General features: G+C 46.3%; 1 protein-coding gene across 3 annotated transcripts in view; it reads right to left on the bottom strand.

Annotated features, from left to right (window-relative positions):
• LOC115143327 (FYVE, RhoGEF and PH domain-containing protein 5-like) overlaps window positions 1–15,396 on the bottom strand; it is a 64,195-nt gene that overhangs the window by 18,896 nt on the left and 29,903 nt on the right. For all 3 annotated transcript variants that reach the window (XM_029683626.2, XM_029683627.2, XM_029683628.2), the window contains exons 6-7: window positions 15,131–15,282; window positions 9,626–9,782 (exon numbers count right to left, since the gene is read on the bottom strand). In XM_029683626.2, coding sequence (XP_029539486.1) covers window positions 9,626–9,782; window positions 15,131–15,282 — 309 coding nt within the window. The remainder of the gene's footprint in view (window positions 1–9,625; window positions 9,783–15,130; window positions 15,283–15,396) is intronic.

Below are 15,396 nucleotides of genomic sequence, written 5' to 3'. Positions count from 1 at the left end.
AAAGATTTTCTATTGGGTTCAGGTCTGGAGACTGGCTAGGCCACTCCAGGACCTTGAGATGCTTCTTACAGAGCCACTCCTTAGTTGCCTTGGCTGTGTGTTTCGGGTCGTTGTCATGCTGGAAGACCCAGCCACAACCCATCTTCAATGCTCTTACTGAGGGAAGGAGGTTGTTGGCCAAGATTTCGCGATACATGGCCCCATCCATCCTCCCCTCAATACGGTGCAGTCGTCCTGTCCCCTTTGCAGAAAAGTATCCCCAAAGAATGATGTTTCCACCTCCATGCTTCACGGTTGGGATGGTGTTCTTGGGGTTGTACTCATCCTTCTTATTTCTCCAAACACGGCGAGTGGAGTTTAGTCCAAAACCTCTATTTTTGTCTCATCAGACTACATGACCTTCTCCCATTCCTCCTCTGGATCATCCAGATGGTCATTGGCAAACTTCAGACGGGCCTGGACATGCGCTGACTTGAGCAGGGGGACCTTGCGTGCGCTGTAGGATTTTAATCCATGACGGCGTAGTGTGTTACTAATGATTTTCTTTGAGACATTTACATTTACATTTAAGTCATTTAGCAGACGCTCTTATCCAGAGCGACTTACAAATTGGTGCGTTCACCTTAAGACATCCAGTGGAACAGCCACTTTACAATAGTGCATCTAAATCTTTCAAGGGGGGTGAGAAGGATTACTTTATCCTATCCTAGGTATTCCTGAAAGAGGTGGGGTTTCAGGTGTCTCCGGAAGGTGGTGATTGACTCCGCTGTCCTGGCGTCGTGAGGGAGTTTGTTCCACCATTGGGGGGCCAGAGCAGCGAACAGTTTTGACTGGGCTGCGCGGGAACTGTACTTCCTCAGTGGTAGGGAGGCGAGCAGGCCAGAGGTGGATGAACGCAGTGCCCTTGTTTGGGTGTAGGGCCTGATCAGAGCCTGGAGGTACTGAGGTGCCGTTCCCCTCACAGCTCCGTAGGCAAGCACCATGGTCTTGTAGCGGATGCGAGCTTCAACTGGAAGCCAGTGGAGAGAGCGGAGGAGCGGGGTGACGTGAGAGAACTTGGAAAGGTTGAACACCAGACGGGCTGCGGCGTTCTGGATGAGTTGTAGGGGTTTAATGGCACAGGCAGGGAGCCCAGCCAACACTGTGGTCCCAGCTCTCTTCAGGTCATTGACCAGGTCCTGCCGTGTATTTCTGGGCTGATCCCTCACCTTCCTCATGATCATTGATGCCCCACGAGGTGAGATCTTGCTTTGAGCCCCAGACAGAGGGTGATTGACCGTCATCTTGAACTTCGCTTTCTCTTTGCCTTCTCACCAAGCTGCTTGCCTATTGTCCTGTAGCCCATCCCAGCCTTGTGCAGGTCTACAATTTTACTCCTGATGTCCTTAGACAGCTCACTGGTCTTGGCCATTGTGGAGTCTGTTTGATTGAGTGTGTGGACAGGTGTCTTTTATACAGGTAACAAGTTCAAACATGTGCAGTTAATACAGGTAATGAGTGGAGAACAGGAGGGCTTCTTAAAGAAAAACTAACAGGTCTGTGAGAGCCGGAATTCTTACTGGTTGGTAGGTGATCAAATACTTATGTCATGCAATAAAATGCAATAAAATGCAAATTAATTACTTAAAAATCATACAATGTGATTTTCTGGATTTTTGTTTTAAATTCCATCTATCACAGTTGAAGTGTACCTATGATAAAAATCACAGACCTCTACATGCTTTGTAAGTAGGAAAACCTGCAAAATCGGCAGTGTATCAAATACTTGTTCTCCCCACTGTAGGTCTGTAACAGTTTGGGTCTAGGGTGTCACCCTCTTTGAAGAGGGGGATGACCACGGCAGCTTTCCAATCTTTAGGGATCTCGGACGAAACGAAAGAGAGGTTGAACAGGCTGGTAATAGGGGTTGCAACAATGGCGGCGGATAGTTTTAGAAAGAGACGGTCCAGATTGTCTAGTCCAGCTGATTTGTACGGGTCCAGGTTTTGCAGCTCTTTCAGAACATCTGTGATCTGGATTTGGGTGAAGGAGAAGCTGGGGAGGCTTGGGCGAGTAGCTGCGGGGGGGCGGAGCTGTTGGCTGATTTGTGTGAGATGGGGAGGGCATCTATCTTAGATTGTAGGACTGCTGGAGTGTTAAGCATCCCAGTTTAGGTCACCTAACAGAACGAACTCTGAAGCTATATGGGGGGCGATCAATTCACAAATGCTGTCCAGGGCACAGCTGGAGGCTGTCTCCTTTGGCAGTTCTATCTATCTAGCCCGCTAGCACGCGGGCGACGCAGTGTTTAAAGTTAGTAGCCCGGGGCTAGTAGAAACGTCTGCCCGACGTCCGACAGAGGCCGGTCGAAGGCACAGCGGATGGAGTATTCGTCGACAGACCAGTCGTGGTGGTGCGGCGGGGCGCCGCGTCGACAAAGGATCCAAGCCAGATGGCGAAAGAGGTATTGTAGTTGTAGTAATTTAGTTTGCTAGCCGAGAGATGCGCCTGGCAAACGGCTAACTGGTGCTAGCTTCGGGGCAGGGGCGTTAGCCACTATAGCCACTCGGTAGCAGCGGTGATCCGGTGCCAAGGTACAGAGCTTACGGCAAGGATCCGGTGGAGTAGTGGGTTCTAGCTGTGTTTGAGTGGAGTCCGGGTGAACAACTGAGTAGGCCGGGAGGTAGGCCTCAGGGATAGCTTCGGTACTGGGTAACTCGGTGGGTGCTAGCTAGCTGTGAAGATCAGGAGTAATGGTCCAGGCATTACGGCAAGAATCCGGCTATGTAGTGGAGAGACAGTCCGATACTGGTAGGCTGGCGAGTATTATCCAGGCTGAAAAAAAAGGTCTGGTATCTGTGTGTAGAAGGCAAAGGCCGCTAGCAGTGGCTAACAATGACTAAATATCTTGTAGCTAATTAGCTGGTTAGCTTCTGATGGCTAGGTGGTTCTCTAAAAATTTAAAATAATAGCGGTTCCATATCACATTGGGTGAGGCAGGTTACCTGAAGGTATAATTGAATTAAAATGGAAAAGAGATTGAAAATAAAATTGAAATATATACACAACAAAAGATGAAAAATACAGAAGTACACGAGAGGACGAACAAAACACTTCTGCACTGCTACGCCATCTTGGAAACAAGTTAATATTATACCTCTATATAAGAAGGGGATAAAGTCTGACCCTGGGAATTATAGGCCTGTATCTATCCTCTGTGTATCATCAAAGATCCTGGAGAGAGTTGTACATGAGCAAAATGTATGAATATGTTAACAAACAGGGTGTAATGTATTATTTTCAGTCTGGTTTTAGAAAAGCATACTCCAGTGATTCATGTCTACTTTACTTGACTGACTTCATCAGCTAAGAGATTGATGAGGGAAATCTCTGTGGAATGGTACTGCTTGACCTACAGAAGGACTTTGATACAATTAACCACTGTCTCCTAATCTCCAAACTGGAGGCACTGGTGTTAAGCAGTATCCCTCTAGGCTGGGTATCGTCCTATTCACCAGGAAGGGAGCAAGTAGTAGAGGTTAATGGTTCACTGTCTCAGGCAAAACTAATGAGTTGTGGCGTTCCACAGGGTAGCGTGCTTGGGCCTCTGCTGTTTATATTGTATATTAATGATATGAAAGATGCTTGTTCTTGCCGTTTTTTTCTTTATGCGGATGACTCTACACTTCTGGTGTCTCACAAAAGTAAAACTATGTTGCACAGAGCTTACTAACATTAGCAAATGGCTTGGAGATAATAAGCTATCTCTGCACTTAGGGAAAACTGAAGCAATTAGTTTTGGATACAGACCTAAGTTCAGTAGTTCCTCTGAAATTAGTGTGGAATTAGGGGGCGATGTGCTGACTACTAAAACTTCTGTTAGCTACTTGGGATGTATCCTAGATGGAAGCTTGGGAGGTGTGAGCATGGCCAATAAAGTGCTAGGGAAGGTTAAAGCCAGGACTAAGTTTTGGCTAGAAAGTCCAAGCTGCTTGATAAGGACTCCATGAGTGCTAGCTACTGCCCTCATTCAATGCCATTTTGACTATGCTAGTACTTCCTGGTTTGGGGGCTTATCTAAACTTATGAAGGGGAAGCTCCAGATATTTTATTTTACCTTTATTTAACTAGGCAAGTCAGTTAAGAACAAATTCATATTTTCAATGACGGCCCAGGAACAGTGGGTTAACTGCCTTGTTCAGGGGCAGAACGACAGAATTTTACATTGTCAGCTCAGGGATTCAATCTTGCAACCTTTCGGTTATAAGTCCAACGCTCTAACCACTAGGCTACCTGCCACCCCAGAGAGGACATCGTTTTTATGGGCAGAGGCAACTCATAGCCCAGAATAAGCAGATCAGGGATGTATTGAAGGAGAGATCACATACAGACATAGGCAGGAGCTGCTTTCAGGAACTAAACTGGCTGCCTGTTGAGGCTAGTGTGTCCTAGATTAGACTAGGTTTGGTTTACAAGAGTATTTATGGTCCTGCGCCCAGATATCTGATTACATTCCTCGTGTTAGGGATGCACACAATCACAGCACCAGATCAGGTATTGCTGATGTGTGCTTATACAGGTTCAGGAGTAATGTTGGGAAAGGTACTTTCTTGTATACTGGAGCCTCAGAATGGAAGGAGTTGCTTCTGCTCATAAAAACAACTTCCTCTCTGGGCAGCTTTAAAAATAAAGTAAAAATGTGTTTGATGTCCTCTGTGCCCATAAGAATAACCCCTATGATGTAACTGGAATGATGAGATATATAATCTTCTTCTCTGTTTTTGTTTTATTATTTCACTGTGTTCGATCTTGTCTAGCCATCTTGTCTCAAGAGGACCACAATGGAAATAGGTCCCAGACTTCAGTGTTATGCCAATAACATGTATGTCAATCTCTCTTGGCTCTAAGTTGAGGAGAGCTTGACTGCATCACTACTGGTCTTTGTGCGAGGTGTTGAAGGTACCGAACCATCTGTTCAAGCAGTTGGCACACAGTTTGGACACTCATCGGTAGAACACAAGACATGCAATCAGCAGTCTCTTCATAGTCCCCAGCTCCAGAACAGAGGCAGGGAAATGCACAGTATTAAATAGAGCCATGACTACATGGAAATCTCAGCCACCCCAGGTAACACCCCAGGTAACACCCCAGGTAACACCCAGGTAACACCCCAGGTAACACCCCAGGTAACACCCAGGTAACACCCCAGGTAACACCCCAGGTAACACCCCAGGTAACACCCAGGTAACACCCCAGGTAACACCTCAGGTAACACCCCAGGTAACACCCCAGGTAACACCCAGGTAACACCCCAGGTAACACCCCAGGTAACACCCAGGTAACACCCCAGGTAACACCTCAGGTAACACCCCAGGTAACACCCCAGGTAACACCCAGGTAACACCCAGGTAACACCTCAGGTAACACCCCAGGTAACACCCAGGTAACACCCCAGGTAACACCTCAGGTAACACCCCAGGTAACACCCCAGGTAACACCCAGGTAACACCCCAGGTAACACCCCAGGTAACACCCCAGGTAACACCCCAGGTAACACCCAGGTAACACCCCAGGTAACACCCCAGGTAACACCCAGGTAACACCCCAGGTAACACCCCAGGTAACACCCAGGTAACACCCCAGGTAACACCCAGGTAACACCCCAGGTAACACCCAGGTAACACCCCAGGTAACACCCCAGGTAACACCCAGGTAACACCCCAGGTAACACCCAGGTAACACCCAGGTAACACCCCAGGTAACACCCAGGTAACACCCCAGGTAACACCCCAGGTAACACCCCAGGTAACACCTCAGGTAACACCCCAGGTAACACCCAGGTAACACCCCAGGTAACACCCAGGTAACACCCCAGGTAACACCCCAGGTAACACCCAGGTAACACCCCAGGTAACACCCCAGGTAACACCCAGGTAACACCCCAGGTAACACCCCAGGTAACACCCAGGTAACACCCAGGTAACACCCAGGTAACACCCCAGGTAACACCCAGGTAACACCCCAGGTAACACCCCAGGTAACACCCAGGTAACACCCCAGGTAACACCCAGGTAACACCCCAGGTAACACCCAGGTAACACCCCAGGTAACACCCCAGGTAACACCCAGGTAACACCCCAGGTAACACCCAGGTAACACCCAGGTAACACCCCAGGTAACACCCAGGTAACACCCCAGGTAACACCCCAGGTAACACCCCAGGTAACACCTCAGGTAACACCCCAGGTAACACCTCAGGTAACACCCCAGGTAACACCCAGGTAACACCCCAGGTAACACCCCAGGTAACACCCAGGTAACACCCCAGGTAACACCCAGGTAACACCCCAGGTAACACCCCAGGTAACACCCAGGTAACACCCCAGGTAACACCCCAGGTAACACCCAGGTAACACCCCAGGTAACACCCCAGGTAACACCCCAGGTAACACCCAGGTAACACCCCAGGTAACACCCCAGGTAACACCCAGGTAACACCCAGGTAACACCCCAGGTAAATCAAGCTAGCAATAAAAACAGATAAAAAAACAGATAAAAGAACACCTTACGGCACAACGAGGACTGTGAAGAGACAGACATTTTGATACATGTTTGACTGTATTATGCATTTTAGTATATAGGAGGGTGACCTTGCACAAGCCTTGGCTAGTGCGACCCGGAACGGCTTATAGGGCAGGAGCCATCTACTGTTTCTGAAGCATGAGGCAGAGGCAGGATATTATGTAGTATTATATAGCATTATGTAGTATTATGTTGTGTTATGTATTTTATGTAGTGTTATGTATATTATATTAGGTATATTATGTTGTTGTTTTGTTTCCTGTTCAGACCCCGGGAAGAAAATCCCAATAAAATACTACAATACATTCGCTCAGTGTGGTTTCCTTTATCTTTGGATTACCCTTAAAATGTTCCCCTTCCTGTTCAATAACAACATCCCTTCAAAAAACCTTACTGACAGAACACCAGCTTCTCAAGTGTCGCTTGTTCATATAAATTGTGATCCAATTGAAAGGCGGAAGTGGCTTCTGTGGTGAGCCAAAGTCGACAATTAGTGAGTAGTTGTTTGGGTTAGTGAGCCAAAGAGAGAAGATGTCTGCAGTTCACATGCCAGTGCGCACACACACAAACACGCACACACACACACACGGCCAGCTGATTCACTGGCTGCACACACAGCTGATCTAATTGGGGAGTTGTAAAGGAGGCTGCATCTCTAATTAGCTTGTGTCTGCCTCATTGCCCAGCTGCCTATACTGGGATTTCACACCATCGCACTGTCTTTATCTCTCTCTGTGCACCTGCTGCATCACACACACACACGCATGCACCTACGCACACACACACACATGCGCGCGCGCGCGCGCGCGCACGCACGCACGCACACACACACACACACACACACACACACACACACACACACACACACACACACACACACACACACACACACACACACACACACACACACACACACACACACACACACACACACACACACACACACACAGTACATAGCAGCACAGTGAACAACAAATTGGCTGAAGAGGGGCTAATCCTGTAAGGTCCTATGGTGATCTGATCACAGCCCGTAGCTACTTCATCACTGTCATCACCACATCCACAATGAAATTACACCCCACAACACAAGACTGCTGGACCAATGCTTAAAGAGCTTAACCCTCCACTTCCAGAGAGAGAGAGAGAGAGCCAGAGAGAAAGAAAGAAAGAAAGAAAAAGAAAGAAAGAGAAAAAGAGAAAGAAAGAGAGAGAGAGAAAGAGGGAGAAAGAGAGAGAGCAGATGAAATAATATGAAGGACAAACTCCTTTAAGTATACATACAGTAAATCATCTACATGGTCATCTGACATAATAACAACCACTTCCTGCATTGATCACTGGCTAAACTGCCATAGCAGGATCAATAGTAGGGTAAACAAGGCCTACTGTCTCTCTCAACTGTCTGTCTGTGACATTGGTCTCTACTGTTCCAGACAGCCCTGTGTGTTACATTACGGGGAGGTCACACAGAAGGAGGCCGCTGGCAGTCCCCACACCACTACACAGCCAGGAATAGGGGATGTTATTTCTAGTACAAGCTTTTAACTAGGAATAACATTCATCTTCATAATATTCCTCAGTGTTCATATTTGAGCAAAAAAAAACTAGATTTGCTTTCTGCTTGTTTCTGTCTGAAAATTCAATTTTATCTACAGATGTACGATCTTAATTTGATCCCCATGTTGCAGGATTTCCTGTGTATTTGAGGTTTAAAAAGGCTTCTGAAGTTTGTAATTTCCACTTTGAAATTTGACTTGATTTTTCCTACAAAAAATATAACCCCTACAAAAATGTCCATGAATTATAATCCATGTAATATTTCCACATTTCCTGTTGCTACAGGATATTTTTTTTGCTGCTGCCTCTGCCTCTCTCTCTCTTTCTCTCTCTCGCTCTCTCTCACCTACATTGCCTGTCCTATCATAGTCCTGTGGAACCACAGTACCTCTGGTGAGGGCAGCTGCTCCTGAATATTCATGAGCTCTGAGACAGTTGCTTCCTTGTCGGGTTGCGATCCTAATCACCATTGAGATGCGTAGAATCATTATGTCCACCAATCACTATGCATCAAAATATGGTGAGGAACTGCTATTTGATAAATATGCAAGAAACAGTATGTTATGCATCTCTGTGGGCGGTCTTGGGTAGAATCTTGGTAGCATGTAGAGCCAAGACTAATTTCCAAAATTAACATAATTATAATGAAACTTGAGGTGATTCAATTTAATGTGGTAAATTAATTGAATTACTTCATAACACAAAGGTCAATTTAATATAGAAATAGTGCATTATTCTTGCACAAAGATAAACAAGCATTCTACAAGTCGAACTGCTAACTCTACCGTTACCAATCAATTGGACTTAACAGGGTAAGCTAGGTAACCTGGAGCATGTGAGCGATTTCCACTATATGAGCACTGAATCAAGTCTATAGGTCAGCCCATGCCTGGAGTGGAAATGAGAAATCCATTGTTGCATCCCAATGGTCTTATCTGAGAGCATGTTTAATATCCTCTGCCATGGTTAATGGTTACTATCATCATCATTAGGGGCCTTGATTACATATCTCCCTACTCAACGGAGGAGTCATTTGCTTACTATGGAGTTGTGCATATAGTTTGAAAACATCCTCTCAGATACTACTTCCTACGTTCTGTTGACAGCCAAGATAAAGGGATTCACAGTACAAAAAGGTATGTGTTCGGACTGTGAAAGGTATCAAACATGAGAGTAGCGCATTGAAAAGGTCAGTCCCGTAGAGGAGAGCAGAGCAGAATAGAGTTTGGAAAGGCCATTGACTCCCAGTGGAGTCTGGATAACAAACTAAAGCTGCTATAAAAATGGAACAGGGAACTCCTGCCTGAATAAAGACATTGTTATAGTAAATCCCTCTGCTCATAGAGAAACCTGCATGAGACTGGCAGGTACAGCCCCAGGACTGATGTTTCTGAGCCTGCATATGCAGAGGTTAATTTACAGACTATAAACTCACATTGAGTTTTTAGTTAGAGGACTTCCACTTTAATAAGTAGTCTGTAAGCTCAAACTAAGTCCAGCCTCTTACCTCAAACTGCTTGACGATGTCATGGAAGGCAGGATTGAGTTTACAGCTCTCTGCCAGTAGGGACATGCTGCGGTCGTACTTAGAGATGTAGGTAGCGAACACAGCAAACTCCTCCTGACGAGACAGGATAACATCCACCACCTGCTGGCTCTCCTCCCTGGTGATGGGGAATAGAATCATGTTGAGGTTTGGCGGATTGGTTGACAGTTAAGTTATTGAATAATAGTTTACATGTAAGTTATTGAATAGCTATTTAGCTAGTTATTTATAGCTCCACATTGATCTGGTACTGGTACTCCCTGTATATAGCTCCACATTGATATGGTACTGGTACAACCTGTATATATCTCCACATTGATCTAGTACTGGTACTCCCTGTATATAGCTCCTCATTGATCTGGTACTGGTACAACCTGTATATATCTCCACATTGATCTAGTACTGGTACTCCCTGTATATAGCTCCTCATTGATCTAGTACTGGTACTCCCTGTATATAGCTCCTCATTGATCTGGTACTGGTACTCCCTGTATATAGCTCCACATTGATCTGGTACTGGTACTCCCTGTATATAGCTACACATTGATCTGGTACTGGTACTCCCTGTATATATCTCCACATTGATCTGGTACTGGTATTCCCTGTATATACCTCCACATTAATCTGATAATGGTACTCCCTGTATATAGCTCCACATTGATCTGGTACTGGTACTCCCTGTATATAGCTCCACATTGATCTGGTACTGGTATTCCCTGTATATACCTCCACATTAATCTGATAATGGTACTCCCTGTATATAGCTCCACATTGATCTGGTACTGGTACTCCCTGTATATAGCTCCACATTGATCTGGTACTGGTACTCCCTGTATATAGCTCCACATTGATCTGGTACTGGTACTCCCTGTATATAGCTCCACATTGATCTGGTATTGGTATTCCCTGTATATTGTTACTTCCGGCGCCGACAGAGATGGCCGCCTCGCTTCGCGTTCCTAGGAAACTATGCAGTTTTTTGTTTTTTTACGTGTTATTTCTTACATTAGTACCCCAGGTCATCTTAGGTTTCATTACATACAGTCGAGAAGAACTACTGAATATAAGATCAGCGTCAACTCACCATCAGTACGACCAAGAATATGTTTTCCGCGACGCGGATCCTGTGTTCTGCCTTACAAACAGGACAACGGAATGGATCGCATGCAGCGACCCAAGAAAACGACTCCGAAAAAGAGGGAAACGTAGCGGTCTTCTGGTCAGACTCCGGACAAGGGCACATCGCGCACCACTCCCCAGCATTCTTCTTGCCAATGTCCAGTCTCTTGACAACAAGGTTGATGAAATCCGAGCAAGGGTAGCATTCCAGAGGGACATCAGAGACTGCAATGTTCTCTGCTTCACGGAAACATGGCTTACTGGGAAGACGCTATCCGATGCGGTGCAGCCAACGGGTTTCTCCACGCATCGCGCCGACAGAAACAAACATCTTTCTGGTAAGAAGAGCGGCGGGGGCGTATGCCTCATGACTAACGAGACATGGTGTGATGAAGGAAACATACAGGAACTCAAATCCTTCTGTTCACCTGATTTAGAATTCCTCACAATCAAATGTAGACCGCATTATCTTCCAAGAGAATTCTCTTCGATTATAATCACAGACGTATATATCCCCCCCAAGCAGACACATCGATGGCTCTGAACGAACTTTATTTAACTCTTTGCAAACTGGAAACCATTTATCCGGAGGCTGCATTCATTGTAGCTGGGGATTTTAACAAAGCTAATCTGAAAACAAGACTCCTAAATTTTATCAGCATATCGATTGCGCAACCAGGGGTGGTAAAACCTTGGATCATTGTTACTCTAACTTCCGCGACGCATATAAGGCCCTGCCCCGCCCCCCTTTCGGAAAAGCTGACCACGACTCCATTTTGCTGATCCCTGCCTACAGGCAGAAACTAAAACAAGAGGCTCCCACGCTGAGGTCTGTCCAACGCTGGTCAGACCAAGCTGACTCCACACTCCAAGACTGCTTCCATCACGTGGACTGGGACATGTTTCGTATTGCGTCAGATAAAAATATTGACGAATACGCTGATTCGGTGTGCGAGTTCATTAGAACGTGCGTTGAAGATGTCGTTCCCATAGCAACGATAAAAACATTCCCTAACCAGAAACCGTGGATTGATGGCAGCATTCGCGTGAAACTGAAAGCGCGAACCACTGCTTTTAATCAGGGCAAGGTGTCTGGCAACATGACCGAATACAAACAGTGCAGCTATTCCCTCCGCAAGGCTATTAAACAAGCTAAGCGTCAGTACAGAGACAAAGTAGAATCTCAATTCAAAGGCTCAGACACAAGAGGCATGTGGCAGGGTCTACAGTCAATCACGGACTACAAGAAGAAACCCAGCCCAGTCACGGACCAGGATGTCTTGCTCCCAGGCAGACTAAATAACTTTTTTGCCCGCTTTGAGGACAATACAGTGCCACTGACACGGCCTGCAACGAAAACATGCGGTCTCTCCTTCACTGCAGCCGAGGTGAGTAAGTCATTTAAACGTGTTAACCCTCGCAAGGCTGCAGGCCCAGACGGCATCCCCAGCCGCGCCCTCAGAGCATGCGCAGACCAGCTGGCCGGTGTGTTTACGGACATATTCAATCGATCTCTATACCAGTCTGCTGTTCCCACATGCTTCAAGAGTGCCACCATTGTTCCTGTTCCCAAGAAAGCTAAGGTAACTGAGCTAAACGACTACCGCCCCGTAGCACTCACTTCCGTCATCATGAAGTGCTTTGAGAGACTAGTCAAGGACCATATCACCTCCACCCTACCTGAAACCCTAGACCCACTCCAATTTGCTTACCGCCCAAATAGGTCCACAGACGATGCAATCTCAACCACACTGCACACTGCCCTAACCCACCTGGACAAGAGGAATACCTATGTGAGAATGCTGTTCATCGACTACAGCTCGGCATTCAACACCATAGTACCCTCCAAGCTCGTCATCAAGCTCGAGACCCTGGGTCTCGACCCCACCCTGGGTCTCGACCCTGCCCTGTGCAACTGGGTACTGGACTTCCTGACGGGCCGCCCCCAGGTGGTGAGGGTAGGCAACAACATCTCCTCCCCGCTGATCCTCAACACGGGGGCCCCACAAGGGTGCGTTCTGAGCCCTCTCCTGTACTCCCTGTTCACCCACGACTGCGTGGCCACGCACGCCTCCAACTCAATCATCAAGTTTGCGGACGACACAACAGTGGTAGGCTTGATTACCAACAACGACGAGACGGCCTACAGGGAGGAGGTGAGGGCCCTCGGAGTGTGGTGTCAGGAAAATAACCTCACACTCAACGTCAACAAAACTAAGGAAATGATTGTGGACTTCAGGAAACAGCAGAGGGAACACCCCCTATCCACATCGATGGAACAGTAGTGGAGAGGGTAGCAAGTTTTAAGTTCCTCGGCATACACATCACAGACAAACTGAATTGGTCCACTCACACTGACAGCGTCGTGAAGAAGGCGCAGCAGCGCCTCTTCAACCTCAGGAGGCTGAAGAAATTCGGCTTGTCACCAAAAGCACTCACAAACTTCTACAGATGCACAATCGAGAGCATCCTGGCGGGCTGTATCACCGCCTGGTACGGCAACTGCTCCGCCCTCAACCGTAAGGCTCTCCAGAGGGTAGTGAGGTCTGCACAACGCATCACCGGGGGCAAACTACCTGCCCTCCAGGACACCTACACCACCCGATGTTACAGGAAGGCCATAAAGATCATCAAGGACATCAACCACCCGAACCACTGCCTGTTCACCCCGCTATCATCCAGAAGGCGAGGTCAGTACAGGTGCATCAAAGCTGGGACTGAGAGACTGAAAAACAGCTTCTATCTCAAGGCTATCAGACTGTTAAACAGCCACCATTGAGTGGCTGCTGCCAACACACTGTCATTGACACTGACCCAACTCCAGCCACTTTAATAATGGGAATTGATGGGAAATGATGTAAATATATCACTAGCCACTTTAAACAATGCTACCTTATATAATGTTACTTACCCTACATTATTCATCTCATATGCATACGTATATACTGTACTCTACATCATCGACTGCATCCTTATGTAATACATGTATCACTAGCCACTTTAACTATGCCACTTTGTTTACTTTGTCTACATACTCATCTCATATGTATATACTGTACTCGATACCATCTACTGTATGCTGCTCTGTACCATCACTCACTCATATATCCTTATGTACATATTCTTTATCCCCTTACACTGTGTATAAGACAGTAGTTTTAGAATTGTTAGTTAGATTACTTGTTGGTTATCACTGCATTGTCGGAACTAGAAGCACAAGCATTTCGCTACACTCGCATTAACATCTGCTAACCATGTGTATGTGACAAATAAAATTGGATTTGATTTGATTTGATTTGATTTATATACCTCCACATTAATCTGATAATGGTACTCCCTGTATATAGCTCCACATTGATCTGGTACTGGTACTCCCTGTATATAGCTCCACATTGATCTGGTACTGGTACTCCCTGTATATAGTTCCACATTGATATGGTACTGGTATTCCCTGTATATAGCTCCACATTAATCTGATAATGGTACTCCCTGTATATAGCTCCACATTGATCTGGTACTGGTACTCCCTGTATATAGTTCCACATTGATATGGTACTGGTATTCCCTGTATATAGCTCCACATTGATCTGGTACTGGTACTCCCTGTATATAGCTCCACATTGATCTGGTACTGGTACTCCCTGTATATAGCTCCACATTGATCTGGTACTGGTATTCCCTGTATATAGCTCCACATTGATCTGGTACTGGTATTCCCTGTATATACCTCCACATTGATCTGGTACTGGTACTCCCTGTATATAGCTCCACATTGATCTGGTACTGGTACTCCCTGTATATAGCTCCACATTGATCTGGTACTGGTACTCCCTGTATATAGCTCCACATTGATCTGGTACTGGTATTTACTGTATATACCTCCACATTGATCTGGTACTGGTACAACCTGTATATAGCTCCTCATTGATCTGGTACTGGTATTCCCTGTATATAGCTCCACATTGATCTGGTACTGGTATTCCCTGTATATAGCTCCACATTGATCTGGTACTGGTATTCCCTGTATATAGCTCCATGCTTGTGTATTTTATTACTCATGTCAAAATTTTTATTTTTATTTAACTGTGCATTGTTGGTAAGGGCTCGTAAGTAAGCATTTCACAGTAAAGTCTACACCCGTTATATTCGGCGCATGTGACAAACACAATTTGATTTGACAAACATACAGTATGGTAATATACCATTTACAATCATTCTACTTGATGTGCTTGAAATGCAAAACTCTCCAGGCTTTATTCTATAGAGTTTACAAATCTGTGGGTATTTATCTATGAGTTCATATAGACTGTCATATACCCACTGTGTTTTATCTAATGTATGTCTCACCACTGTCTGACGCGTGAGTCCAGCTCGGTGAGGATGTTGCTGTGGAGTATGTAGACCTCAGGGAGCATGCCCAGTATCTCCCCCAGCCTCTGTTCCTCCACCACAGGTTCCCCATCCTCCCCCACCGCCTCCAACACTGCTGCCCTGAAGTCCTGCATGAGAGGGAGGGAGAAAGGATAGAGGGAGAAGCAAAGGGGGGAGAATGAGGGGGAAACGGGGAAGGAGGGGGAGAGGTAGCGGGGTGATGGGTCAGATTCTCCTAGAGT

This window comes from Oncorhynchus nerka, linkage group LG15 (genome assembly GCF_034236695.1).
Source record: "Oncorhynchus nerka isolate Pitt River linkage group LG15, Oner_Uvic_2.0, whole genome shotgun sequence".
NCBI lineage: Eukaryota > Metazoa > Chordata > Actinopteri > Salmoniformes > Salmonidae > Oncorhynchus > Oncorhynchus nerka.
Note: the sequence above shows the minus strand (reverse complement) of the source record. Positions and strands in the feature narration are given on the sequence as shown.